At 45.5% G+C, this 25,311-nt stretch overlaps 3 protein-coding genes across 9 annotated transcripts in view; all 3 read left to right on the top strand.

The window, feature by feature from the left end:
- Window positions 1-1,593: 1,593 nt before the first annotated feature.
- On the top strand, window positions 1,594-7,110 carry LOC147309242 (uncharacterized). 2 transcript variants are annotated; one of them, XM_086272144.1, is made up of 6 exons: window positions 1,594-1,982; window positions 2,133-2,250; window positions 3,101-3,222; window positions 3,668-3,821; window positions 5,841-5,921; window positions 6,377-7,110. In XM_086272144.1, exons 2-6 carry the CDS (start codon window positions 2,193-2,195, stop codon window positions 6,472-6,474), a joined length of 513 nt encoding a protein of 170 aa, XP_086128270.1. In that variant the 5' UTR covers window positions 1,594-1,982; window positions 2,133-2,192; the 3' UTR covers window positions 6,475-7,110. The 2 variants fall into 2 exon arrangements, with proteins under 2 accessions (XP_086128270.1, XP_086128269.1); XM_086272143.1 differs by having other exon boundaries at window positions 1,595-2,250.
- A 4,137-nt stretch (window positions 7,111-11,247) lies between these two features.
- On the top strand, window positions 11,248-16,410 carry mrpl37 (mitochondrial ribosomal protein L37). The gene is made up of 8 exons (XM_086272142.1): window positions 11,248-11,897; window positions 12,236-12,419; window positions 13,598-13,713; window positions 13,792-13,980; window positions 14,088-14,242; window positions 14,330-14,461; window positions 15,633-15,707; window positions 16,109-16,410. Exons 1-8 carry the CDS (start codon window positions 11,528-11,530, stop codon window positions 16,184-16,186), a joined length of 1,299 nt encoding a protein of 432 aa, XP_086128268.1. The 5' UTR covers window positions 11,248-11,527; the 3' UTR covers window positions 16,187-16,410.
- Window positions 16,411-22,537: 6,127 nt separating this feature from the next.
- Window positions 22,538-25,311, top strand: part of LOC147309244 (acyl-coenzyme A thioesterase 11-like) — a 13,449-nt gene continuing 10,675 nt past the window's right edge. For 5 of the 6 annotated variants that reach the window (XM_086270722.1, XM_086270725.1, XM_086270728.1 and 2 more), the window contains exons 1-2: window positions 22,567-22,862; window positions 25,102-25,293. In XM_086270722.1, coding sequence (XP_086126848.1) covers window positions 25,110-25,293 — 184 coding nt within the window. In that variant the 5' untranslated portion in view covers window positions 22,567-22,862; window positions 25,102-25,109. Of the gene's footprint in view, window positions 22,863-25,101; window positions 25,294-25,311 lie in introns of all 6 variants that reach the window. The other variant, XM_086270723.1, reaches the window with a different exon arrangement.

Here is a 25,311-nt window from a genome sequence, read left to right on the forward strand (position 1 = left end):
ATATTTAAGCAAATTAGCACAAAGTTAATAGGCTAATGCTACATTTGCATACGTAAACATGCAATTGTAGAATATTTGCAATACAAATAGTTGTCTGAATGTAAGTAAACAGCTGGAAAGTCAACCTGCAAATAACGTGTTGTGACAAAAAGCTGAGAGACTGGAAGGTTCCAGAAAGGATTCATCTGTCTGCAGCTTTAATAGTAAATGTGTAATCACTCATCTAAGTGACTTCTTACGTAATGAAATATGGATATTATACAAATGCACTGAGAGATGCATGCTTTGGATCAATGACATCATCACATCAGTGACAAATGTGGCTGCTACTGTGTGTCCACCTTTGGACAGTAACAGGGTGGAAACATATCAGTTTATACTACAAATTAGGGCAACGTCATGGCATGTTAAACCCTTCTGAAACATGAGGAAAGAAAGGTTCATGAAGTATTTACTCTGGTACTTCAAGGTACAACTTACTTAGTCATGTGACTAGAGGACCAATGAGAGTGGGGGGGGGGGGGGGGGGGGGGTGCACACAATTTATTCTGAACACTAACCATTTAAAAAACAAAACTAACATTTGGTGTTAGTTAGGCCATGCAACAGATATGAATTTGTAAACTTACGTTGGTAACTGCATTTGACAAAAGATCAGCATGTATTTAAGGCTGCTGGTGGTAAAAAAGAAAAGAAGGAATCAGTATATTTCTGTGGTGGTGGTGGGAGGGGCTAATGGCCCATTCTGAGGCCAGGTTCTTGTCATTTGAAGCTCCTAGATGGCCTTGTTCTCGAGCTATCGATTCACAAGGATTTCAGAACCTCTGACCTTTAACCTTTAGGTCTGCTAAGATTCAGACTTTTATAGATAGACCTATGGTATCAGTTTGAAGCTCCTATGGAGTTATGGCATCCACAAACTGTTCACGCTGCCCGCCTGCCTTTAACCACCAACATGTATTAAAAAGCTGAAGGCAACAGGTTTGGTTTCAATCAGCTTTGCAGCAGCAAACTCAAAGCATGCTAGGTTAAATGTTGATGCAGGGGTCAGTGGGGTTGGTGGGGGCACTCGTGGTAACCATCAGAAACACTTGCACAGCAGAGATGTTGTCGTTTCTTGGCTGCTTTGTGTCCAAGCTGCATTGTCACACACAGTCTGGGTTTTTCTTTTAGCATCACTGATACAAATCTTTGATTAAACTCTGGCTTAGCTGTCATTCAATTATATGCAAACATATAATTGATATATTTAATACTATTAATTAATTAATATATTTTATGGAGCTATTTTAATGTTTAGTGGACGACAGGGGATTTCTAAGAATCGCCCCACAGTTCTTCAGCTGAGACACCTGAGTTAGAAAACACAAACACTGCAGTTGTCTTTACTCGCGAGGGCGGTCCCAGAGCGCTCGTCCTCGCAGGAGGCACTCACGGACTGGCGCTCTGTCACTGTCTGCGTTCTTTATTTATACAAGCTTGTGTGTGTACAAAGGTAACTAAGTTATTCCAAGAACTCAGAGCTGAGGTTCCCCTTCTCTACACGTGTACGTTCTCAGGAAAGAGGAAGCTGTTAGTTGCTAAATAAGTTTATCACACAAGAGTTTATGTGAAAAGTCATGTAGACATGTGGAGTGCTTAGTGATCAATAAAACACATTCATGCAGCTGATCACACTATGTACAATTTTCCTTTGACAGTGGACAACAAAGTGAAGGGAAACAAATCCAATATTGATGAGGGTCAAAGTGCGGTGACTGAGCAGTGAGAGGCCTCCAGTTTTAGCTACAGAGTACTTCCTTTCTTTCTCTACGCTCTTTTGATGTTTTTGTAGGTGAGAAGCAGATTTCAGCAGTTGCTCCTGATGACAGGCAGATGTTATCTCCAAGTGAGACCTTGTCCGGTTGGTGTCAACACAGAAACGACCAAATATCCCGTATTTGTGCTCGACAGCACATGTGGGGATTTTTCTTCTGAACAAAGTATGAAGATTAAAGACGGTCGAATGATGCTGTTATGTGCTGTTATCAGTGTTCCTGCTCTGGCTACCGCAGCCTCCTTCTGCTTGAGGACTCACGTCAGCCGATTGTATCTCCCAGTCCTTATACGCACGTATTTCCTGTGAAATATAGCCAGCACTGAAACTAGAGGTGTCCAGATGCTGGCAGTGAGGTGACGGACACACAGGCAGGATGAAGGCAGAGCTGTTGGTTCTGGTGGTGAGTTTGCTGTGCTGGACTGAAGCTGAAGGTGAGCCGCTAAATGACAACTTCACAAAAGTCAATGATGATAACAGACATTTTAATTACAACTCGTTTAAGTCTGTATCCATGTCATTGTAGTTACTAACTCAAACTGGCTTTGGTCAGAGACACTGGGCGTGGCTACAGTATTATGAGTTTCTGAAAGTCTGAAGCTGACAAATACTTTATTATTATTTAAAAAAATTAAACTGAAAAATAAAGCTATTTTAAAGTGATTGGCACTAATACTCCTTTGTGACATCGTGTTTTAGTTTTTGTGCAAAATCCCGACTCAGTGTGTAATCTGTGACATTTTTATTACGTCCTGTAAAACCACAAAACTGACAGACGGTGTACTTTCTTCTTCTTCTATTGTACACTGACACTGTTATAAAAGCTGCACTCTTGTAGTTTGTCCTTTACAGGAGCCTGAGTCTCAGAACCAACAACTGATTGCATTTAGAAAAGAGGCGACACTCATCTGATCTCTGAGAGTTATCAGTGAAACAAATGTCCCAGACAAAGCTGATTCACACACACACACAGACACACAGACACACACACACACACACACACAGACACACAGACACACAGACACACACACATACACACTCTCTCTCTTACTGTGAGTGTTGCTGCTTCAGTGTTTTACTGCTCGTCCAATAGTCGGCCTCGGGTCGTACCTTCATGTAAACTGCAGTTGTTGGGACAGATATGGAGCCTGCTTCTGAGAGCAGAGGAACTGAAAGCTCACTGGCAGGACAAATACGTACTGAACAAATGAAACATGAGTAAAAGTTAAACATGGATGTAAAAAATTGGGTGTAGGTTTTTAAAATCAGTCTTTCTGTTCGTAGATGATTGCGACCAAGCTGGAGTGAATACCTCTGGAGACATGGTGATCTCACCTGGAGAAGCCTTCAGGCTGAACTGTACTTTCATATGTTTAAAAAACAGCCACGTTGCACAGCTGTGGAAGGTATACAAGTCTCAGATATTAGTATACATTTAGTATTATACTAGGGGTGTCCAACTCCAGGCCTCGAGGCCCGGTGTCCTGCAGGTTTAGATCTGACCCTGGGTCAGCACACCTGAATCACATGACTTCATTCCCAGGCCTCTGGAGAACTTCAGGACATGTTGAGGAGGTCATTTATCCATTTAAATCAGCTGTGTTGGATCAAGGACACATCTGAAACCTGCAGGACACCGGCCCTCCAGGCCTGGCGTTGGACACCTCTGTATTATACTTTGATATCATGTATTAAAATACTAATACTCATAGCAATTTGATGCATGAGCTGCTGACTAACATGGCTATGTTTACCTCATTGTCTGAAGCATTCATATGATAGGCTAACATTGTCACATGGCTGTGATGTTTGTCAGGTTAACATAACTGCTGTAACTGTTTTATCTTCCAGAACAACGAGTCTCTTGTCAACATTTCCTCTGCATTACCCAATGTGACCCTGGTCCTGAATGTCCAGTCTTTTACAAAGGCACACACTGGACAATACCAATGCAAGACCTACCCACCCCATACCATTAGTCCTGCTTTTAGTATTCAAATAGCAAGTAAGGACTAATTATTATTATTATCACATCTTTACTGGCTTGTATTTCATTGTCGAATTTTCCAGATGACACTTTTATTTATTGGTGCCCACCACGACAGGCACCAACCACCTTGCGGCCGCAGCGCAATGCAGCAGCTTCGGCAATGGAAATGCTGAACACGGTCCATTCGGACTCAATGTCCCCAGTCTCCCTCGGAATGTTGTTGAAGCTCTGCCGGAGGTGTGCGTTGAAGATCTCGCGGACTGGGGCCTCTGCTAGACGTTCCCAGCACACCCTCACTACGCGTTTAGGTGCACCGGGTCTGTCCAGCGTCCTCCCCCGCCACCTGATCCAACTCACCACCAGATGGTGATCAGTTGACAGCTCAGCCCCTCTCTTTACCCGAGTGTCCAGAACATATGGTCGCAGGTCAGGTGATACAATTACAAAATCGATCATCGACCTGCGGCCTAGCGCGTCCTGGTGCCACGTGCACTTATGGACACTCTTATGTTCGAACAGGGTGTTTGTTATGGCCAAACTGTGATTAGCACAGAAGTCCAATAACAGAGCACCGCTCGGGTTCAGATCAGGAAGGTTGTTCCTCCCAATCACGCCCCTCCAGGTCTCGCTGTTGTTACCCACGTGAGCATTGAAGTCTCCCAGCAGGACAACAGAGGCTCCAGGTGGAGCACCTTCCAGCACCACCCCCCCCCCAGGGTCTTTAAGAAGGCTGGGTACTCTGAACTGCCACTTGGCAGATGACAGTTGGGACCTGTTCCCCGACCCTAAGGTGCAGGGAACAAACCCTCTCATCCACCGGGAAGAACCCCAACGTACCGGCAGCAAGCCGAAGGGATATTAGAATACCCACCCCAGCCCACCACCTCTCACCAGGGGCAACTACAGACTGAGACAGAGTCCATTCCCTCTCCAGGAGACTGGTTTCAGAGCCCAAGCCATGCGTAGAGGTGAGCCCGACTATATCTAGCCGGTACCTCTCAACCTCACGCACTAACTCAGGCTCCTTCCCCACCAGAGAGGTGACATTCCATGTCCCTATTGCCAGTCTTGGTAGCCAGGGATCAGTCCGCCAGGGCCTCCGCTCCTGGCCGCCGCACCCAATGCACCCAATGCGCCTTCTGTGGGTGGGTGGGCCTGCAGGAGTGTGGGCCCATGTCCTCTTTTCGGGCTGTGCCCGGCCAGGCCCCATGGACTAAGGCCCGGCCACCAGACACTCGCCCTTGGGCACCCTCCCTGGGCCTGGCTCCAGGGCGGGGCCCCGGTAACCCTATAAGTCTTGCCGGCTTTATAGTCAGTGTTCAGTCAAGTCAAATCCAAAAGGTCAAAAGTCTGTGATGGGTGTGATTTTGTCCAACCGCTCTGCTGCAATTCTTCGTGAGAGAAGAGCAACCTGCCCTTCTGGGCCAACTCGGAATGGCTGTGGTTCGGTTCAAAGGGAACAGCTCGCCATCTTCCTCGTCAGGAAGAGATCCAGGTCTCACGATCCCACAAAAAAAGCCAGCACGCGTCTAATGTTCAACTCTCAGAGAGGATATTGTCCGCTTCCTCCGCGCCCGTGCAGATCACGATGGTTCCAAAGTGTTCACAACAAATCAGGTCCGTTTCTCCAAGGTCCATGCAGATCTCCGGTATGGATATCTGCTCAGTTTCTCAAGTTTATAGTTATTTTCCAGCAACAAGCTGGTCCCGTGCACATCCGTCTCTCTCTGTGTCTGAGCACATGTTGTGCCAAAAAGTGATCAGCCCACTGAAGCATGTTATATTAATATTAATATTTTATTAAATGATCATTGAAAAAGGCAGACTGTAATAACACTTTTGTGTGAACTGTAAGGTGAATTTATTTATTGATCCCATTTAGAACAACAGAGGTTAATCCAAAGTGTTTTCCAGGAAAGTGCATTCACATTCCAGCTTTCCAGAAAACCCAGTTTGGAACATGTGAACAGTGTGTATTACTGTTTTTAGGCTATCATGACTTATTCCTGGTCTGATTAACACTCCTCTGTCCAGATAACTTCACAGGAAAACCACCTTCCTTGACCATCAGCAGCCCAAAGTGTAACTGCACCCAGCAGACCCACAATGCAGCAGGTGAGCGCTCACAAGCACGTTATCAGTTTGATGTCACTGATTGTGCTCATCAGAGTCAGGACTAATATGTTATAACGTGTGATTGGAAGTCTCACACAGAGCAGGATTTCCACAGTAGCTGCTGTTTCTTTATTTTTAGTGCTGATTTTTTCAGTCTTTCAGTTTTTTACAGTTTCCAAAGAGCAGTGCAGAGGCTCAGACTTCTCTCCCAGTATGTGTTGGCTTTCCCCCCTCTCCCTCCCTGGGGGTTCACACTTCACTATCCATTCCAACCCCTGCACAGGAAAACACACTCAGACTGAGAGATGAGGAGAAAGTCAAATGTTTCCTTCATGTCTGTGTGCTATACATGCTAATCTATCGCTCCCCTCTAAATGCGGCTCGTCTCTGCGTGCGCTCTTTAGCTTCTGAGGGATTTTATGTAACCCAGTGTACATTCATCTGTGTCCATGCAGGTCTGAAGGGTCAGCTGTGGTTCTGGGTGCTTCTGGGAAAAACTACCATCCTGCTCCTGAGCCTGGCCTCGCTGGCTGTAAAACACAAGACAGAATGAGATCAGACGGACACCCATATCTCCTCTCAGCATTGCTTTGTTTGTATTATTCAGTTTTAAGATGTAGCCTCTTTTATTCTGTCTTCTTTTAAATTTAAGCTCTGCATTATTTAGTCCGCAATTAACACGCATGCACACACACATTTGACTAAATACCCACTGCAAGGAACAATCAGTTTATACTGGGGCTCACTCATTTGCAGTAAATTTGTTTATTTGTGGTGTCTGATTTGCTGAAGCTTTGCTCTTTAAATTAACACCAGGATCCATGATTTTGCTAATTATTTTCATCATGATTTGCTTAAAATAATGAAAACATGACAAAGGTGTTTTTAAAACAACTCGAGACATTAAAACAGTAAATAATTCCCTTATTAACTCTCCAATAGTTTGCTCTGAGGCTGCATAACCAACACCAGATTATGTCGACTCCTTGAGTGGATGGACGGGAACATGATAGTATTCCTCAGTATTATTGTCTGCACATAGAGAGGGCTAGATGAACATGGGGCACTGGTTTAGGTCACTGTTGTGATCTACATCCTGAAAGGTTAATGATGCAGAGGCCCTGAGCTGCTCGCTGCTCCTCTTTGTCCCAGCTTTCTTCTGTTCTCTTCACTGTCATGCTGCTAAATAAATGCAACAAATAAAAAAATGGTCTTGTGTGCTCAGTGTACAGTTTTAGATATTATTTTGGAAAAAATTTAGAGAGAGCTTGTTTAAACATAGCTTTAGTAAGATCATAGCACAGGGCCTAAAATAACAGTAATGTAACGGTGTTCCTGATCCCGGCTGACAGAGATGATGACAGTTTGGAATATCGTCCAGGTTTATCTGTATTATCATATGTACTGCTCAACCATCCAGGCAAGAGTAGCCAAGTACAGGACAGGGTAGGGGAAGTTAAAGTGGGATGGAGAGAATGGGCCAATAGCTCGACTCGCAGGAGGGTCATGGTGAGTGGCGTGCAGAAGAATGAGTGGAGCCACAGGTAAAGTTGCTTTGAATTGTACTGAATTATATAGCAACAATTAAACAGCACTTCATAAACAGGAATGAAACATTAAATAAGATACAACAACAGCAATAATAATAGTAACCAGAATCCTATCTGAGCTCAGATATGTCAGTCTTGCCGGCTTAATAGTCCGTGTTCAGTGATTTTGTCCAACCGCTCTGCTGCAATTCTTCGTGAGAGAAGAGCAACCTGCCCTTCTGGGCCAACTCGGAATGGCTGTGGTTCGGTTCAAAGGGAACGGCTCGCCATCTTCCTCGTCAGGTCGCACGATCCCACAAAAAAAAGCCAGCGCGCGTCTAATGTTCAACTCTCAGAGAGGATATTGTCCGCTTCCTCCGCGCCCGTGCAGATCACGATGGTTCCAAAGTGTTCACAACAAATCAGGTCCGTTTCTCCAAGGTCCATGCAGATCTCCGGTATGGATATCTGCTCAGTTTCTCAGGTTTATAGTTATTTTCCAGCAACAAGCTGGTCCTGTGCAACAAATGCAAAAATAGTTCTGTAAACATATTTTAAGTGGACAAAAGGGAGCTGGCTGATTATAATGTAAGTACAATAACACAGTTACAAAGATACTTGAGAAACAGGTAATTTTTTAATTTTATATATAACCCCTTTGTAATACCTGTTCACCAAAGTCTATTTAGCAACATACGTAATGATGTTACACATAAAACACACAGGGAAACATTGGAAATCAGGTTTTGGCACAACAACGGTACGGAGCAGGGGAAGGCGGGGCTTGTTCCTTCCTAACCGGTAGGGGTGTCAAATTTACTCTCTGGGGTTTTATTCTAATATTTATATTATTTATCTTTTATTATTGATTTACTTTAGCTCAGCTCAGTGATTAACAGGGTAATGAATCACAATTAACAATAACAATGTTGTAGTGCATTACTGAGTCGTGTAAACTCACAAGGACCTCCCAGAGAGTTGGTTCTGCTGGGTTTTCAGTGGAGGTCACATGTCCTCATCCATACATGTGACCTCCTGAGTCTGACTGAAGCTTTTAAACAGTACATCTGGATACTGGTCAAAACTAGCACCATTACTAAGAATGGACTGTGAGTTCAGTTTACTGGTCCTTAATTATTATAACCACTGATCAATGGCCGTTTACAGAGAGCTGGGGACCGGCTGCAATCACAGTACCCACCGACCAAACACACGACTCCACTGGCTCACTGAAAACGTCTCGTCAGAGGATGGTTGCAGATGTGCTCTACACATGATCCCCACTGCCAGTATCACTAAAAACAATGAGGTCATATATGCAAATGCCACAGTAATACTAAAAGCACTTGGGTTTAAGACTGTAAAGAGTAAGCTCCACACAGAGGAGAAGGCAGGAAGCCAAAATCAGTGAAGTCAGTGAACAGCGGTGCAGATAGACACCATGAGAAACATATCCTGGGTGAAAAAGAAGCACTACAAGATGGCTCACAGCTCGGCCCAGTACACTGAAGAGATCTAGTAGGAAAGAAGAGGTTCAGAAAAAAGTGGCTTGTTCTCCAGAGCTCCATGCTGTGAGGGGAAATAGCACAAAGACAGACCCAGCTGAAATTGAGCAATACTGAAAGAACATCGTGGAGAAAGCAGCGTCACATAAGGTAGCCGGTGAACCGAAGACCACGACAATCTCACAGAGCAAGACCCAGTCAACATCTCAAAGGCAGACATCTAATAATGTGTCTTCAGAATGAGGAGTTGGACGGTGCCAAGACCTGACATTATCTGTGCCTACTGGCTGAAGAGGCCAATGGCCCTCAGTGATCAGCTGGCTGCACAAATATGGGTGCTGCTAACAGCAGGTACTCAGAGCTAGCTAACATGGCCCTGCCCCTCCCTGAGCCTGGTCCTGCCAGAGGTTTCTTCCTGTTAAAAAGGAGTTTTCCTTCCCACCAGTGGCGGTCTTTGCCTGTTTGGGGCCCCGGGCGAACACTCCCTCTGCCCCCCCCCCCCCCCCCCCCCCCCCATATGAAGAGAGAGAGTATGCATTGTATGCAAACAGCTACCAAACAGCCATCATAATTCATCATACAAGGAGAACAGGACAAATCAACAATTGACAACGACTAATTAATATTAAAATCTGTAACATAATGTTTGGAGTTTAGTCTGTTACTGTTGCTATGTTTACCATTTCTTCTTGGAGCGACTGTAACCCACATCATTTCCTTAGGGATTAATAAAGTATTCTGATTCTGATTGGTTCAGGATGACCTGCCATGATCCAATCACACATCTTTTGTTTCTCCTCCTCTTCTTTTATCTTTTTTCTAAGCTGAGCACCTGATGGCTTTGAACTTGTCTTGTCCATCTTCCATTGGTTTTAATTTTGCACTCCAGTATGAACACAAATCCCCCAACTCGAGGATCACCACAACATAACCTAACACACCTACACCTTAGTTCACAGATTCACTTTGTCTAAGGTGTATTTCTGGGATTTCGCACAACCCAGGATTCAAATCATGAATACATAATTTACATCATTATGAATGAAATGTGCTCTATTTGGAAGCAGCCGGCCCCCCTCCCCTTCCGACGGGTTGTGTGTGTGACTTTAAATCATCAAACTGTAAATTATAAATTTTAAATTGTTATTGATCCCTTTATCCCTGGTCCCCGGCCTCGGTGGGGCGGTGGGGAAGCTGTGGCAGGGGCGTGGTTTGCTGGCCTGCTGCAGAGGAGGGGTGACACACTGAGCTCCCTGGGCGGCACGGAGGCGGGGAGGCAACAGGTGTAGGGGACAGTGTTAATGAGGGAGATGTCTTTTTGTGTGCCACCAGTGAGATGGAGCAGATGATGCTGGCAGAGAGAGGGAGTGGCTGCGTCCGAGGCGGCTGCCAAAAAACCGCAGATTATTTCCAAAATAAAAAGACACTAAGCAGAACCCGTGTGTGTGTGGGTCCTGTGTCACAGACCCCGAGTCCTAAAGTGTATATTTATTGTTTGTTTACTTGCACTGCTGTAGCTGGAGCCTCGTCGTTGACTTCAGCAGCGCGCAGGCGCACCGAGGGCTCTCGCGCTCACTTTTCGCGTACAGAATTTCGAAAAAACATCGGTGCGAATTATAAGTCTGTATCGTGATGTCTGGTGTTCTCGTGTTTGTTGCTTTGTTTTTATTTTGTTTTATTTTGCGAGTTGGTTATTAGACGCTGCTCCAGCCAGAGACTCCCCGCCGCCCCGCCCTCTCCTCCCTGTGCCGCCAGCAGCAGGCGCAGCTCGCAGGCGGAGGGCGCCCTTACTCCCAGCAAACGGCCGATAGAAAACCGATCGGTGCCTGTGACATTCCCACTATGCGCTGGCCGTGATCCGCCCCCCACTACGATGCCGCCCGTATCTAAAACCGCTACTGCTTCCCACTGTCGCCAAAGTCATTGCTCATATGATTGTTGGGTTACTCTCTGTATGTATAGGGTCTGCCTTATAAAACAAAGCGCCTTGAGGCGACTGTTGTTGTGATTTGGTGCTGTATAAATAAAACTGAATTGAATAGACCAGTTCTGAATGCAAACAATCCCTACAATGGGACAACACCCTTAAACTCCCGGCTAATTACCTGCCTCTCCATAACATGGAAGCTCCTCTCAAGTATTGTAGTAACCAAGCTGAGAAAGACGTGACGGGCTGGCTCAGGTGGTAGAGCACGTCATCTACTATGGTCCCGAACTGCATCCGTCTTTTCGCCAGTCTCTTTATCCTGTCACGAGTAGCTGACTTTGCACTTTTACTGCCAAACAGTCAGAGAAGAAGTCAGCGGCCATCAGATACAGGAACGGCCTGTTTCAACATATACAGAAATCACAATGCTGTTTTAAAATAACGGCTTCATAATCTCCAAAATGCGGGATTAAGATTATAAACAGGTAACAGCAGGCGGCGCTATGCTCCCCCGCTTACAGCTCAACACAAATTAAAAGAAGAAGAAGTGTCATGGCGCTGTCCCACAGCACGGTTACAGACAAGCAGTGATTCAGGTCGGAGTTTGTTGTTAAAGGCTCAACGAGAAGAACAGCGGGAGGAGAAATGTTTCCTGAAACGGCTCAGCGTTTAAAAACGGCGGCTCCGCTCTTCTCTCACGCCGCCTTTTTGACGGATTTGAAGCGGTTGTCGGCACATGGAGGGGCCCGGAGACACCTCACTGTCGGCCGCTGCCTTACAGCCAAGGTCCCCCCTCCGCGGAAACCTAGGGAGAGGGTCGAAATCCCAGGACTGGAGATGGTCACATACGGAGAGAGGATGCACTATGTCCCGGGGCTGGCGAAACCTGCTCCCCAGCACTGGGAGAGGGACTACAAGGACCCGCGATATTACAAGTCTCCCCCTGCCCACGAGATGCGGCTGTACAAGGACAAGCCGTGTTATATGTTCAACCAGAGGACCAGCGCGCTGGAAGGTAACGGCTGTGTCACGCTGAGCACGCCGCTGCCCGGTGGTCGCTGCCCGGGGTTCATTAGACACACATGAGCATTATTAGTCCACGGGAGTGCAAGGGACGCTCGGCTGACTGACAGGCCTCATCAGAAATCACTCATATGATGCTTGTTTATGTGCAACATAATCAAGACTTTAATAAACAGGCGCAAAAGGAGCTTTACTCTGAGAGAGGTTTATTTTGAAAGTCTTTGTAGCTAAACGTAGACCCACGTGATCACGCAGATTTGATTCATTTTAAAAAGCTTTTATCTGAAATCTTCACTTTTATTTATATAAACTTTTGCCTGTCGGTCTCAGGTGTGCGTCAGGCTGCCTGGCTGACCAAAACCCAGGTGATCCCAGGTCTCCCTGCACAGCTCCTCTCCCTCGCAGAGAACCCTGAAAACCAGATCCCAGATCAGGATGAGCGTGTGCAGAATGCCATCAAACACGCACGCTTCTGGGACACGACAGAGGATCGACCGCGTAAAGAGAAATACAGGTTGGGTGACATCTATACTTACACATGTGGGGTGGCTGTAGTTCAGGAGGCAGAGCAGGTCACTACTGACCGAAAGCTGGTGGTTCGATCCCTGGCTCCTCCAGTCTACAGTGTCCTTGGACCCCATGGATGCTCTCCGATGCGTCCATCAGAGTATGAATGTGTGTGGATGTAGTTAGTATAGACAAAGTGCTCGGGTGTGATTGGGATGTGGTTATAGAAAAGCGCTCTATAAGAATCAGTCCCTGCAGTGTGGACTTCCACAGACACACTCGACTCGATGCAACCTTTCCTCAGGGATTAATAAAGTATTCTGATAACAGGAATAACTGCTTCTACACATGTGGATGTGTGTTTGCAAACCCATGATTCACCACTGTTTGTAAGGAAGATCTGACATCATTTGAATACAGTCTGTTTAGGGCTGTGACACGTGTACTGTTTACTGCAATATTTTTTCATTGCTTTAGTTGATGGTTTTGTCCCCATGGCACCACCGTGGGACCAGCCAAAACAACCTGAGGGGTTGTTTGGAAACGAGGGGCTGCCTCTGTGTGTTCAGAAAACAAGCTGGTCCCCGACAGACACCAACACAAACCTTCTGTGACGGCGCATGCAGAGAGTTTATGAATGAGAAGCAAACATGCTGACAGCTGCTCCAAACAAGCCACAGAGTCAAAGGATCAGGCTTTTGTCTGCGGCACACCACATAACAAAGACTGAACCAGTGGTTCTTAACCTGGGTTCAGTCGAACCCTAGGGGTCTCAGGGGTTCGGCAGAGCCTCCACCATGACATGCACAGCTCATTTTGTGCACCAGTAAAAAAACATATCTATGTCTTGAATTTGAAAAAAATCACATTTTATTTTTCACTAAAGAGGGGTTCAGTGAATGCGCATATGAAACTGGTGGGGCTTGCTCCTCCAACAAGCTTAAGAACCACTGGACTGAACATTAGAGCTGCATTACAGCTCGTATCTATGCTTTGGTGCAGTGGAGTTAACGCATGAACGCAGTGACCTGTCCCTTCATGAGCTTAACGTTCATCAGAGACTGTTTCCAGACGTTCCACACAGCAGCAGTAATGATAGGCATGATAATGCTCATATTATTTCTTTTATTTAAATGTGAAACAGAACGGTATAAACTAACTGTCCCTTTGTTGCTTGTTCCTCAGCAACACTCTGCTGCTCAACCTGCTGCACCTGTGTGCGACGCTGCAGTGCAGCCACCCGGCCCTCGGGAGGAGGATGCTTGCAGAGAACTACTCGCTGGCAACCACGTGGAAAAGAGGTATCGTACCCTCGTGCTCAGCAGGATCGCTTTGACTGCGAGTCGTGACTAATACGATCCAACGTGTTTGCGTGTCAGGTGAGGATCTCCTCCAGATAAGAGGTCAGAACGGTTTACTGCTGAACAGCACGGATCCTCTCCCACAGATGTCTGGTAAACAGGAGGTGGCCGACACAGCGGATCACGTCCTGGACGCCTTCTATCCCGTCTCCCCGACTATCGACCTCCAGAAAGTGCACGTGTACAAAGAGGAGGTAAACCACACAGGTGAGAGGTTAGCCAGCTGTCGTCCTTTCTGTAACGCAGGTCAGGGTCCAGGTGTGCTTGTGTCTGCTCCTCACGCTCAGTGACAGAAGTCTGTCACGTCCACTCAGGTTTCAGAGATGACTACCCTTACCCTCACGCCCACACGCTGTACTTCCTGGAGTCAGCTGATCCTCGTTGTAAGCTCCGCCCAGAGCAGTTTAGAACCAAGATGATCATGTTTACCTTTGGAAACGCGCTGGCCCGTGCACACAAGCTCTACGGGGTAAGCATGCGTGCAAACGAACAGCAACACTGTACCTCAGTTTGAACAGTGTTGTGTTTCTTAATTATCCCTCTTCATGTGTGTCAGACTCGTCCACAGCGACTCTTAGACCGTCCTGTGACCGTGCAGTCAGTCGGGACCAATGGCAGGATTTTCCAGTTCATGGTTTTCCAGCTGAATACCACGGACCTCTCAGGAGACGATGGAATTAAAAACCAGGTGAGCTGTATGTGAGGAATCCTGGGCTGTAGGGGTGTGGTCAGAAGCCTGCACGCACTCGTGTTTCTCTGGGACGAGGCTACAGCACGTCTTTAATGACTTTAAAAAAACAACAACTGTGTGTAAAATGTGTTTTCTCTAAACATATATGTGCAGATTCCAACATATCAGTGGTGCTGATGGCTCTGCAGCATCAAGGCTAAAACCTATTAACCTGTCATAAGTGATCATGGAGGCGTGTCAGGTGTAGTGTCCATTTACACTGTTGCATACAAAGGATTCCTTTGATAGTACTCAGTTACTGCCCAGTACTGGTCAGAAGGTGTCATGTTGCAGTTTCCACGATCATCAGTTCAAACAGTTTAAGTTATTCAGATGAGCTGGATGAAGACCCAGACCGCCTCCCCCCATCAGAGGACACAGCCCAGGGACCTGCGTGTGTCCTCACACTGTGTGCTCTCTGCTTCAAATCAGTTGATCACTTTGGAAACTTGTAGCTTTTCTTCATGGTTTGTTTTGTTTTCACGTGGAGAAAAATCAGAGTGAAGCTTTCAAACCAGCCACTTCAAATGAACAACTCAGCAAAGAAGAGCGGAGAATAATCTGCCAGCATCCAGTCAGATCTAAGCGTGTTAACCTGTGTGGATTATTTATGCTGTGAAATCATTCAGCCTTGGAAAAAGAAAGTACAGGATGCTGACATCACGCCCTGATGAGTAGGGAAATATCACTGCTGTAAATGCAGTGCATTTACAATTCAAGGATTTGACTACAGATTCAGTGCTCGCTGTATTGTTCACCATGATTTCCTTCTTACAGCTCGTGCTATGTTGTGCTAAGTATCACTCCAAACCTGTCAGTGTGGCACAAAGGCACGGCTCACTCCTCGCCAGTATGTAAATGCTATGTATGTCTTGGTGCTTCCTTGTGTTATTGACGGTTTGTAATAACTCCACAACTTACCAGCCCAGTTTAGGCCACAAACATAAGAGCAGACTGCTGTGACGATGCTGGAACAGTGGCTACGTCTCTGATGGCCTCAGTAACCCTGTGTGCTTACTCAGCGTTAAGCTTATGGATGTGTCAACAAGTTGTTCTTTGTCCTCCAGCTAATGAGTCCCAAGTTAAACCCCAGCAGTCTGTTTTAGCTGTTCCATTTGTCTGTTTGCAGATGTGGCTGGAAGAAGACGTTGAGCTGTATGATTTTGCAAAAGTTCGACCGCTCATTAAAAAGAAGCAAGTCAAGGTACAGTTTCTGTTTGAGGGGAGGCGTGGCTTTCACTAACTTTACTTATCTGCGTAGCTGTCAGCCTTCCTGTGTCAGTGTGCAGGAAGCTGTACTCTAACGGCGCAGTTACTGCGCTCTGCAGTTACTGTGCTCTGCAGTTACTGCGCTCTGCAGTTACTGTGCTCTGCAGTTACTGCGCTCTGCAGTTACTGCGCTCTGCAGTTACTGCGCTCTGCAGTTACTGTGCTCTGCTACTGCAGAGCACAGTTAATTTTTAGCTGCAACATTTTTGCTGCATAGTTAAACAGACTGGTGGAAACTGTTACAGACGTATTGCACATGCTTCCTTTTGACTGTGTGATGGGAGGAGCCACAGTGAAAATGTAATGGTTCTGATTGGTTGCTTTGTGTCTCCACAGATACCAGCTGGTCTGGCCGGATACAAGCCTGAGGCGTTCAGCAAGTTCCTGGCACTGTACCTGCATGGAGCTGTGTAGGACTGCAGACCTCATACATCTGTTGTGTGTTTGTGTGAGCGATGCGCTGCCAGCAGTCAGTTGCCTGTGAAGTCTGTGTGTGTCTGTGTGTGTCTGGGATCTAAATCAGCATCTTCTCAAAACTCCTGATTTTCTTTCAGTCAGTAACAGCGTCCGGGTGTTTCATGGAGCTGCACCCACACTTCAGCTACATCTTTATTCTGAATAAAGGCTGCTTTTCTCAACACTTTGTTTATTCTTTCTTTCTCATTAAGGTTATCAAGCTGTTCATATGTAAATTCCAAGCTAAGGCTACGTCCTGAAGCATGTCAGTACCCAACACGTTTCGTTGGGTTGCTGTTCTATGTTAAACGTGTGGACATACTTTTCCTTCCACATCGAAAAGCAAATGAGTGGTTTTCCTGTTCAGTGACTGTTTATGCTCATGTTAGGACATGGCCTCTGGCCGAGGGCGTTCTGAATACTTGGAGAACAACCACAAATGACACATTTGGTGGGTTTGCATGATTATCTTCTGTAGTTGAACATACCATTTTATCAAGGTAAATCACACCAGGCTCAGGCTGAAGAAGTCAGTCTTCCACATCCTAAACAGAACAAATACATCCTGAATGAAGCTCACAAGCAAAGGGAGTTTAGCAGTCTGAGGAAACTCACAGCACACAGTGGGGAGCTAAGAAAAAACAGCGGGTAATTCAGTGGATTTATCACGGCACGTTGCTTTCAGATATCTAAAGATCCTGTTAAAATTGTCGTTCTGACAAAATGCTAAAGACACAAATGCTCATAGAAGTCACAACAGTATTAAAAGTGGCAGCGCTGACCTGAAATCTACAGCAAGGATTGTGATTTTACTCTTACTTTAAAATCTTGCTTCTCACATACAAGTGTCCATAAATCTGCTCCTTCCTGTTTGTGTGACCTGCTTCATAACACCAAACAGTGCACTGTTTCCTGCTCTCTCCTATCGTGTCCCCTTTGTCTTACTTCTCTCGATCACCTTTTCTGTCCCTTTGAAGAAGTGAGGCTCCATAAATGCTAAAGAGGTAAGTATTATTTCTCAGTTGCAGTGAATAGATAGAAAATAAACTGTAAACAGAAGAAAGAGAAATAACAATTTAACATAAACCAGACACACTCCAGGGCCTCCTTGGATGAGGGTGTCTGGTGATAATGGCTGAAACACCCGATGAATCCAAGGTCCACAACTGATGATGTGTCCCAAATTTAATACGATAATTTAGATCAGATCTCTAATCCCTAAACCTAACCAAGGAAGGAAAAATGGCAGATTATCCTGGGTAAGAGACCGACAGTTGAGGCACACGACGATGTGCTGCTAGCAAAGTTTCTGGGCTTTCCTCATAACAGCCGTCCCTCAAACCTTTCTCAATTTAAAGCAGTGCATAATCAGGGATTGTAACATCTAGTCCTTCTACTGAAACGCACATCAAAATAAATGCCCAAATACGCTGCCAAGAACATCCCAGGTTTTAAAGTCTTTTATGGAAAATTATGCCGTTTAATGTTTCGTTGCACTCTGAAATAAAAGCATATACAAATAAGAAACTGGAGTTAAAGAAGAAATCATGGAATCAATTTATAGACCAAAGTGTATTCTAAACGTCTGACTCGTGGCTTCTTTCTACAGTAGAAATCGAATCTGTAGCAGAAGTTCCCATGAATGTGGAGCTTGTAGCTGCTTTGCTTTCACTCTTCTGTCCAGTTCAAACCAGCTCGATGGGGTTTCAGTCTGGAGACTGTGCTGCACACTCCCTTGTTCTATTTTCCTGAGGTAGTTCTGGCATAGCTTGAACTCGTGTTTTGGGCCATTATCTTGCTGTAGGATGAACCCCTGACCCCAGAGGGAGCTGCAGGATGCTGTGGTAGCGGTTTTGGTTCAGGGAGCCTCTCACTCTGTACGAGTCACCGACCCTGGATCCAGCAAACAGCCCCAGACCATCACACTTCCTCCTGCATGTTTGACAGTTGATGCCACACACTGTGGAACCGTCCTTTACCTACTGAACGCCGTACAAAGATCCTGCGTGATGATCCATCAGTCCATAATACCTTCTTCCAGTCTTCAGTCGTCCCGTGTCGGTGTTTCATGGCCCAGACAAACCTCTGTCTTATTCTGACGTCTGGCTTTCTTTCTGCAACTCGTCCTGTCAAACCTGCAGCTCAACGTTTCTCTTCACAGCTGGAACTGAGACTTTCTCACTACGACCACTATGAAGCTGCTTGAAGCTGCTGTCCTGTGAGCCGCCATCAGCTGTTACCTCTCAGAAACTTGTCCTCTGATTCAGTCGTGTCTTTGGGTCTGCAGACGTCTTCCTGTCACAGTTTCTGAGCCTTTGATGCTGAAGGAAACTGGACTCACTGACACTTTGACTTTCTTTGCAGTTTCTCTGTAGGACAGACCGACTGTAACAGGGCTGGAAACACAGTGAGATGGACCAAGGCAAGTGTAGTGGAACAGGAAGTATTTATTTGCCATACAGCTCTCCTTACAATAGTGATGGCTCGCTTGAAGCTGACGCTTCAGTGCGTGTGTCAAAAAAATGAACACACTGCTTCAGAAGCTCTGTGTCGAAGCTTGATTCGTTTGGCCAGAGTCACGTGACCGGTGACGTCCGAAGCTTCATTTAGAGCCTAACTGCTTCGTGTCTGATTCAATGGTTTATAAGGAAGCGAATCATAATATAAATATAATTAAATAACTTTAGAAAAACTTCCACTTGACTCTTTACATGTAATGTTATAACATTATATATTTTATTGTTTAATTAATCTGAAAATTAATCTGAGGACTCAGGGCTGTGTGTCGGACAGGGTCGTCTGCAGTACGGGGGCCCCACAGGGAACGCTTCTGGCTCCGTTCCTCTTCACCATCTACACTGCAGACTTCTCCCACAATTCCACCCAGTGCTTCCTGCAGAAGTTCTCTGATGACTCTGCAATAGTCGGCCTCATCACTGATGGGGACGACAAGGAGTACAGAGGACTGACTCAAGACTTTGTGGACTGGTGCCAGCTGAACTACCTCCAGATCAACGCCAGTAAAACCAAGGAGCTGGTGGTAGACTTCCGCAGGCACAAGCATTCTCCACTGCAACCACTGAACATCCAAGGTATGGACATTGAGGCTGTGGACAGCTACAGGTACCTTGGTGTTCATCTGAACAATAGACTGGACTGGACTCATAACTCAGACGCCCTCTACAGGAAAGGGCAGAGCAGGCTGTACCTGCTGCGGAGACTCAGGTCGTTTGGAGTGGAGGGCCCACTCCTGAAGACCTTCTATGACTCTGTTGTGGCTTCTGCTATCTTTTATGGCGTGGTCTGCTGGGGCGGCAGCATCTCTGCTGGGGACAGGAAGAGACTGAACAGGGTGATCCGAAGGGCCAGCTCTGTTCTAGGATGCCCTCTGGACCCAGTGGAGGTGGTGAGTGACAGGAGAATGGCGGCTAAGCTGTCATCCCTGTTGGACAACGTCTCCCACCCCATGCAGCAGACTGTGACAGCACTGAGCAGCTCCTTCAGTGGGAGACTGCGGCACCCACGGTGTGGGACGGAGAGATTTCGCAGGTCTTTCCTCCCCACTGCTGTCAGACTCCATAATAAAGACTTTAACTGAACAAGCACACACATCCATACATATGCAATAATACTAAGTGCAATAATCCTTTCTGTCATCGTTGTATTTTTACTCAGTTGTATATAGTATTTGTATTTGTATTCTATTTTTATCTTATTGTATATTTATTTTATTTTATTCTACTGTATATAGTATTTTATTTTATTCTATTCTGTACAGTTGTGTACTGTATTTATTCTTATTGTATTCTAATTTTTGCCTCATAACTTTTGCACTGTCCACTTCCTGCTGTGACAAAACAAATTTCCCACGTGTGGGACTAATAAAGGTTATCTTATCTTATCTCTTATCTTATAAAATGTTAGTCTGCCAAATGTGCAGCAATGTAATCTATTCTCTTTAGCTGATAGTTGGTGGGGCCCAGGTAGACTGTATACCTGCATCTCTACCAGTTTCTCTGCACTCCAGCCTCCTCTGGGCCATGTGAAGGGATTTTCCTTAAGGCAGGAGAAATGATCTCCACGAAAAGCTAAGTCTGTGTTCTTGTTGTTTGCTTTTGTTTTGTGCGCGTTTATTTTCTCTGAGAACATGAGAAACTTTAAATGTTTTAACAAAACAAATCTGCTTTTCATAATGTCATTAAATAACTTTAGAAAGACTTCCATTTTAGAATAGAATAGAATAGAATAGAATAGAATAGAATTCAACTTTATTGTCATTGCACATGCACAGGTACAGAGCAACGAAATGCAGTTTGCATCCATCCAGAAGTGCTTTAGTGATATAGATATATTACAATATATATTAGCAATAATATAGATATGTGAGTATATTACAGAAATGGGTCTATTATGGTATGTTATAATGTACACGGTATGAAGTATGTTGTGAATATTCTATAACTATAAGTATGTACAGGCTGTAGTGAGTACAAGCTATGTACAGGCTATGAGCAGGATATAAATATGAAAAACTATACAGAATATGAAATAAATAACTTTACAGAATCTGAGATATACAGCTATACAGAAATGGGAACTATGCAAGTTATAAACAGTTGTAGGATTAAAGATTATTGAATGTACAGAATGATTATTTACACAGAGCTATACAGTAGTGCAGTTAAGATAAGTGAGGGTGTAGATAGTTTCTACAGAGGCTATATAAAGTGCTGGTGGTTGTGAGTGGTGGTTCAGTCCATGTTATTATTGTGTTTGAGGGTACAGTTGTCCATTGTGGGTGTGTGTATGTTCAGTCCATGAGTTTAACGTGGGTCAGATGTCAGGAGGCAGAGTTCAGGAGTCTGACAGCTGTGGGGAAGAAGCTGTTCCGGTACCTGGTGGTCTTAGTCCGGAGGCTCCTGTAGCGCCTCCCAGAGGGCAGGAGGGTGAAGAGTCCATGTGATGGGTGACTGGGGTCTTTGATGATTTTCCCAGCCCTTTTCAGACACCGCTTCCTGTAGATGTCTTTTATGGCAGGAAGTGGTGCTCCGGCGATGCGCTGGGCAGTTTTCACGACCCTCTGCAACGCCTTCCGGTCCGAGGCAGAGCAGTTCCCGTACCAGACTGTTATACAGTTGGTCAGGATGCTCTCGATGGTGCAGCGATAGAAGTTCACCAGGATGTCTGAGGACAGGTGGTTCTTCCTCAGAGTCCTCAAGAAGAAGAGGCGCTGGTGAGCCTTCTTGACCAGCTTGGAGCAGTTGGTCGTCCAGGTGAGATCCTCGGAGATGTGGACTCCCAGGAACTTGAAGCTGCTCACACGCTCCACCTTTACTCTTTACATGCTTTACTCTTTAAATTTAATAAAATAAAACATTTTATTTTTAAAATAATCTTAATGTTATTCTACAAAATGTGCAGCACTTTAATGTGTTTATTCTCTTTAGCTGATAGTCTGTGGGACCAGGAAGAGCGCACACCTGCATCTCTACAGTTCCTGTGCACTCCAGCCTCTTCTGTCCATGTGAGAGCATTTTTCCTCTGAGGCAGGAAAAATCATCTCCAAGAAAGCAGACTGGGCCATCACACAGTGGAACCAATTCTCTGCTTAAATAAAAACCAAACAGGATGACCTTAAATGCATCATGTTGTTACTTTACAACTTCATACCCCCTGCAGTTCACAATCAGTTCTACCCCCGGGTCAAAAATATGTCTACGAAAATTGGCCTAATATCATATTATTTATAAACACAGCTGTCCAGTGATGAACTGCATAAGTACGTGGAGGCGGGGCCTCACATACTCCACACTGTGTTGTAGAGAAGAGCGCTTTAAACTCAAGCTGCGCTTCATAATTTTGGCCACCAGATGTCACCAGAGGACTGAAACGCTTGGAATAATGAGCCGTTTCTAACACAAGCTTCGTTTGGCCATCATTACCTGTAGGAAGGCTTGCTCAGAGCAGCTTTAAGTTGTTGACCCACGCTGCGTGCCCTGAAAAAGCCTTTTTGTATAAATCTAAAATGTACATTATTTTTCACTTTGGGGTAACTTTTTTTAAACTGCTGGTAGGTCACCTCTTCCCTTTCATTCCAAGGACAGACTTCATTGGACCTGAAGGACTAATTGCAATAAATAACTGGAAGAACTGGGCTGATCTAAAACTTTTGACCGTTGACTTTGTAAAAATTCGCTGTTCCCTTCAGCTTATTATCCAGGAGCTAAATGTTGCACATGTACAGCACATGGTTGGTATAATCAGCAAATCGACGCACATAGTGTGTGGCTTTTATTTTGAAAGGCACTGGCGAAATCCGTGTTGGTCGTTGTGTTTCGTGAGTCTGTGGAGCTGTGTGAGTGGCCGCCCTCAGGTTTGTTCCTCTAATGTACACTAACATGTAGGTAATGGTCTCGGTGCGGGTTTAGGCTCGGCTCGGACTGGAAACCAGGCTGGCTCACAGGCGCAGTTTGTGGAACTAGAAGGACGCACAAACCTGAACTGGGAGCTGCTGGGCAGAAACTAGTGGTTAGACTGGGCGTCACCGTCAGTCACTGTGAGTCTGTTGTGTGCACAGTGCAGGAGGACACCGGTCGACGGTCACTGCTGTTTGTTTTAGAGCTACAGACCACAGGTACGTAACCGGTCCCCGCTCCACCTGTCCAGACCAGGACAACATCTGTACTGGGACTGAGCAGACCAGTCGCTGTGTGAGAAGCTTGTTGGCACAAACCTCTGAGGTCCAAAGCTGAACGAAGGATCGTTCAAGAAACTGTTAATGTGTCGCCACCACGAGCTGTGTCAGAAACATGAGTCACGGCCACAGTCTGTGAAAGTTCATCTCGAGGCTTCCGTGTCAAACAGCCCTCACCTGTGTGCGCTGAGCCCGAGCAGAAAGCTTGGAGCTGATTCCATCAACGCTGACAAACACACTGTGGTTTGTGAGTGTGTTTGTTAGAGCCTCGTTGACCAGCCTTTCTGATACGTGGAGCGACTTCATGTTGAATGCAGTGTTGCTTATTGACTGAGGCTACAAACGTTTTCACTGCGCTGAAGGCACAAAGCTGTTTTTCCGTAGACTTGTATGGCTGAAAGCCAAAGACAGCGCCCCCTGGTGGCATCCAAGAGAAAGGCTTTTTACTTATCAGGCCGCTGTTGGCTGTGGAGGCCCTGAAAAGTCTGCCACTGTTATATTCATCCAGTCTTCATGTAGTAAATGGTTCTCATGTGGAGCTTTTACTCGAGCCCTCAAAGTGCTTTAAACAGCACGTCTCATTCAGCTGCGTGTACACCCTGAGTGCTCTGCTTTGTGTCCACTTTGAGTTTCATGGAGTTTTCTGTTTGGTTGTTGTTGTCGTTACCGTGCTTTAATGGTGCCACCTCCTCTATCTTATTCCACTTTAAGCAACGACACAAAAGATCAGTTGTAACAAGTGAGAGCAAGTCTGGCTCTGCATGTTTCACATACTGTCTGTACAGTCAGTAACCTGGGGTTACCTCAGCTTCCTGTTAGCTTATTCTAAATGCTCTTTCTATGTTAGCCTTTGGCACGAGTGCTGTTAAGTACACATAACATACTGTTTTTGGCACCATCCCACAGTAACTGCAGGTTAATATTTATAATAATATAATAATAAAATTCTAATAATGTGTTTGTATAGTCTGTATGCAAAACAACATTGCAAACTGCTGTACACCCTACATGTAGCACAACAACATAGAGTATCTGTGTATTTATACACATGTGCATAAGCACATAAATGAATACAATGAAAACAAAGAACAATCAACAACATATCAAACTATGTATTAGAACCTGAACTATAGGATACAATAAAAAGAAAATCTGATGCATTAAGAACAAAAACCAACCTACTGTGTTCTGGAGCATGCAGCGCAGACGATGCTGTGCAGGCATGCAGTGACCAACAGAACCAAGCAACCAGCCATCACAGCTGTCACGTGTCAGACAGTCTTAGTGATATGCAGCTCCACCATAGATCCCACCGCGCTTTAGCTGTCAGAGGGCCTCACAGCTGACTCTGGACTCCTTTGGTGTACAGAGGAGTTCGTGGTGTGCCCGGATCCTGTGGCTGCAAAGCAAATGTAAAGAATCACCATCACATGAGGAGGTCTGGTGTGGCGTTGTGCGTTACGGCTAAACTTGTGTTCACTTTGTTCCAGGACTCTTTATGTGCGTTATTTAGGTGCATCTTTACAAGCCTCAGCTGTGCTGCACGTTCTTTTCCACTGATAGTGGGCTGACGTGGATCCATCGACTGACACTTACAGTCAGTTACCTGATGAATGTTTGGTGGGAAGCAGACTGGGAGTGCTGAGCAGTAGCTGCTCAGTCAGTCTACAGTTGGTTCTTTGCTAAATTGTCTGTTGTGTGTAGACGCACTGGTTCACCTCCTGGGTTAGGTGCCTTTTTCGCCCCAGCCGTTTGCAGCAGATGGCCCCGCCCCTCCCTGAGCCTGGTTCTTCCTGTTAAAAGGGAGTTTTTCCTTCCCGCTGTCGCCAAAGTGCTGCTCACAGGGGGTCATATGATTGTTGGGTTCTTCTCTGCATGTATCACTGTAGGCTCTACTGTACAGTATAAAGCACCTTGAGGCGACTGTTGTTGAGATTTGGTGTTTTATAAATAAAGCTGAATTGAATGCTTCAAAAAGAGTCATAGGTCAGTTTTAAGTGACTGAACAAACAAAAAGACATTCATCTGAAATCGGACTAGAGCAAAACTATTGTTCAGTATCAGGTTTCAAAATGATTACAAAGTCTGGCTCTTTGGGGGCAAAAGAAAATGAGGTGTGACTCAAGACTTTTGCACAGTACTGTAGCTTCAGTGTCTTTCCTTTCATTTGTTTCCCCAGCTTTCCAAATGAGTTCCAGGACATCAGATTGTTTGGAGGAAGAGGATGGAGAAGAAGAGGAAGAAGAAGAAAACTACAACCCGACAGAGGTGAAAATGAGTCAGATCGTGATGCCCTGTCACAGCAACCATCGGCAGGAGCTCAGCGTGGGTCAGCTGCTCAAATGGATGGACTCCGCCGCCTGCCTCTCAGGTGAGCTTTGTGTGTCAC

Source organism: Aulonocara sp. 'chitande type north' Nkhata Bay, linkage group LG18 (genome assembly GCF_057382095.1).
Source record: "Aulonocara sp. 'chitande type north' Nkhata Bay isolate Kocher_YH1m ecotype deep benthic linkage group LG18, A_spYH_male_GT1.1, whole genome shotgun sequence".
Classification (NCBI taxonomy): Eukaryota; Metazoa; Chordata; class Actinopteri; order Cichliformes; family Cichlidae; genus Aulonocara; species Aulonocara sp. 'chitande type north' Nkhata Bay.

Coding starts and splice junctions, on each gene's coding strand:
- LOC147309242 (XM_086272144.1), top strand. CDS start 2,193: ATGAAGGCAGAGCTGTTGGTTCTGGTGGTGAGTTTGCTGTGCTGGACT. Junction 3,223..3,667: donor ACGTTGCACAGCTGTGGAAG/GTATACAAGTCT, acceptor TTTATCTTCCAG/AACAACGAGTCTCTTGTCAA. Junction 3,822..5,840: donor TTTTAGTATTCAAATAGCAA/GTAAGGACTAAT, acceptor TCCTCTGTCCAG/ATAACTTCACAGGAAAACCA.
- mrpl37 (XM_086272142.1), top strand. CDS start 11,528: ATGTTTCCTGAAACGGCTCAGCGTTTAAAAACGGCGGCTCCGCTCTTC. Junction 13,714..13,791: donor GGCAACCACGTGGAAAAGAG/GTATCGTACCCT, acceptor TTTGCGTGTCAG/GTGAGGATCTCCTCCAGATA. Junction 15,708..16,108: donor TTAAAAAGAAGCAAGTCAAG/GTACAGTTTCTG, acceptor GTGTCTCCACAG/ATACCAGCTGGTCTGGCCGG.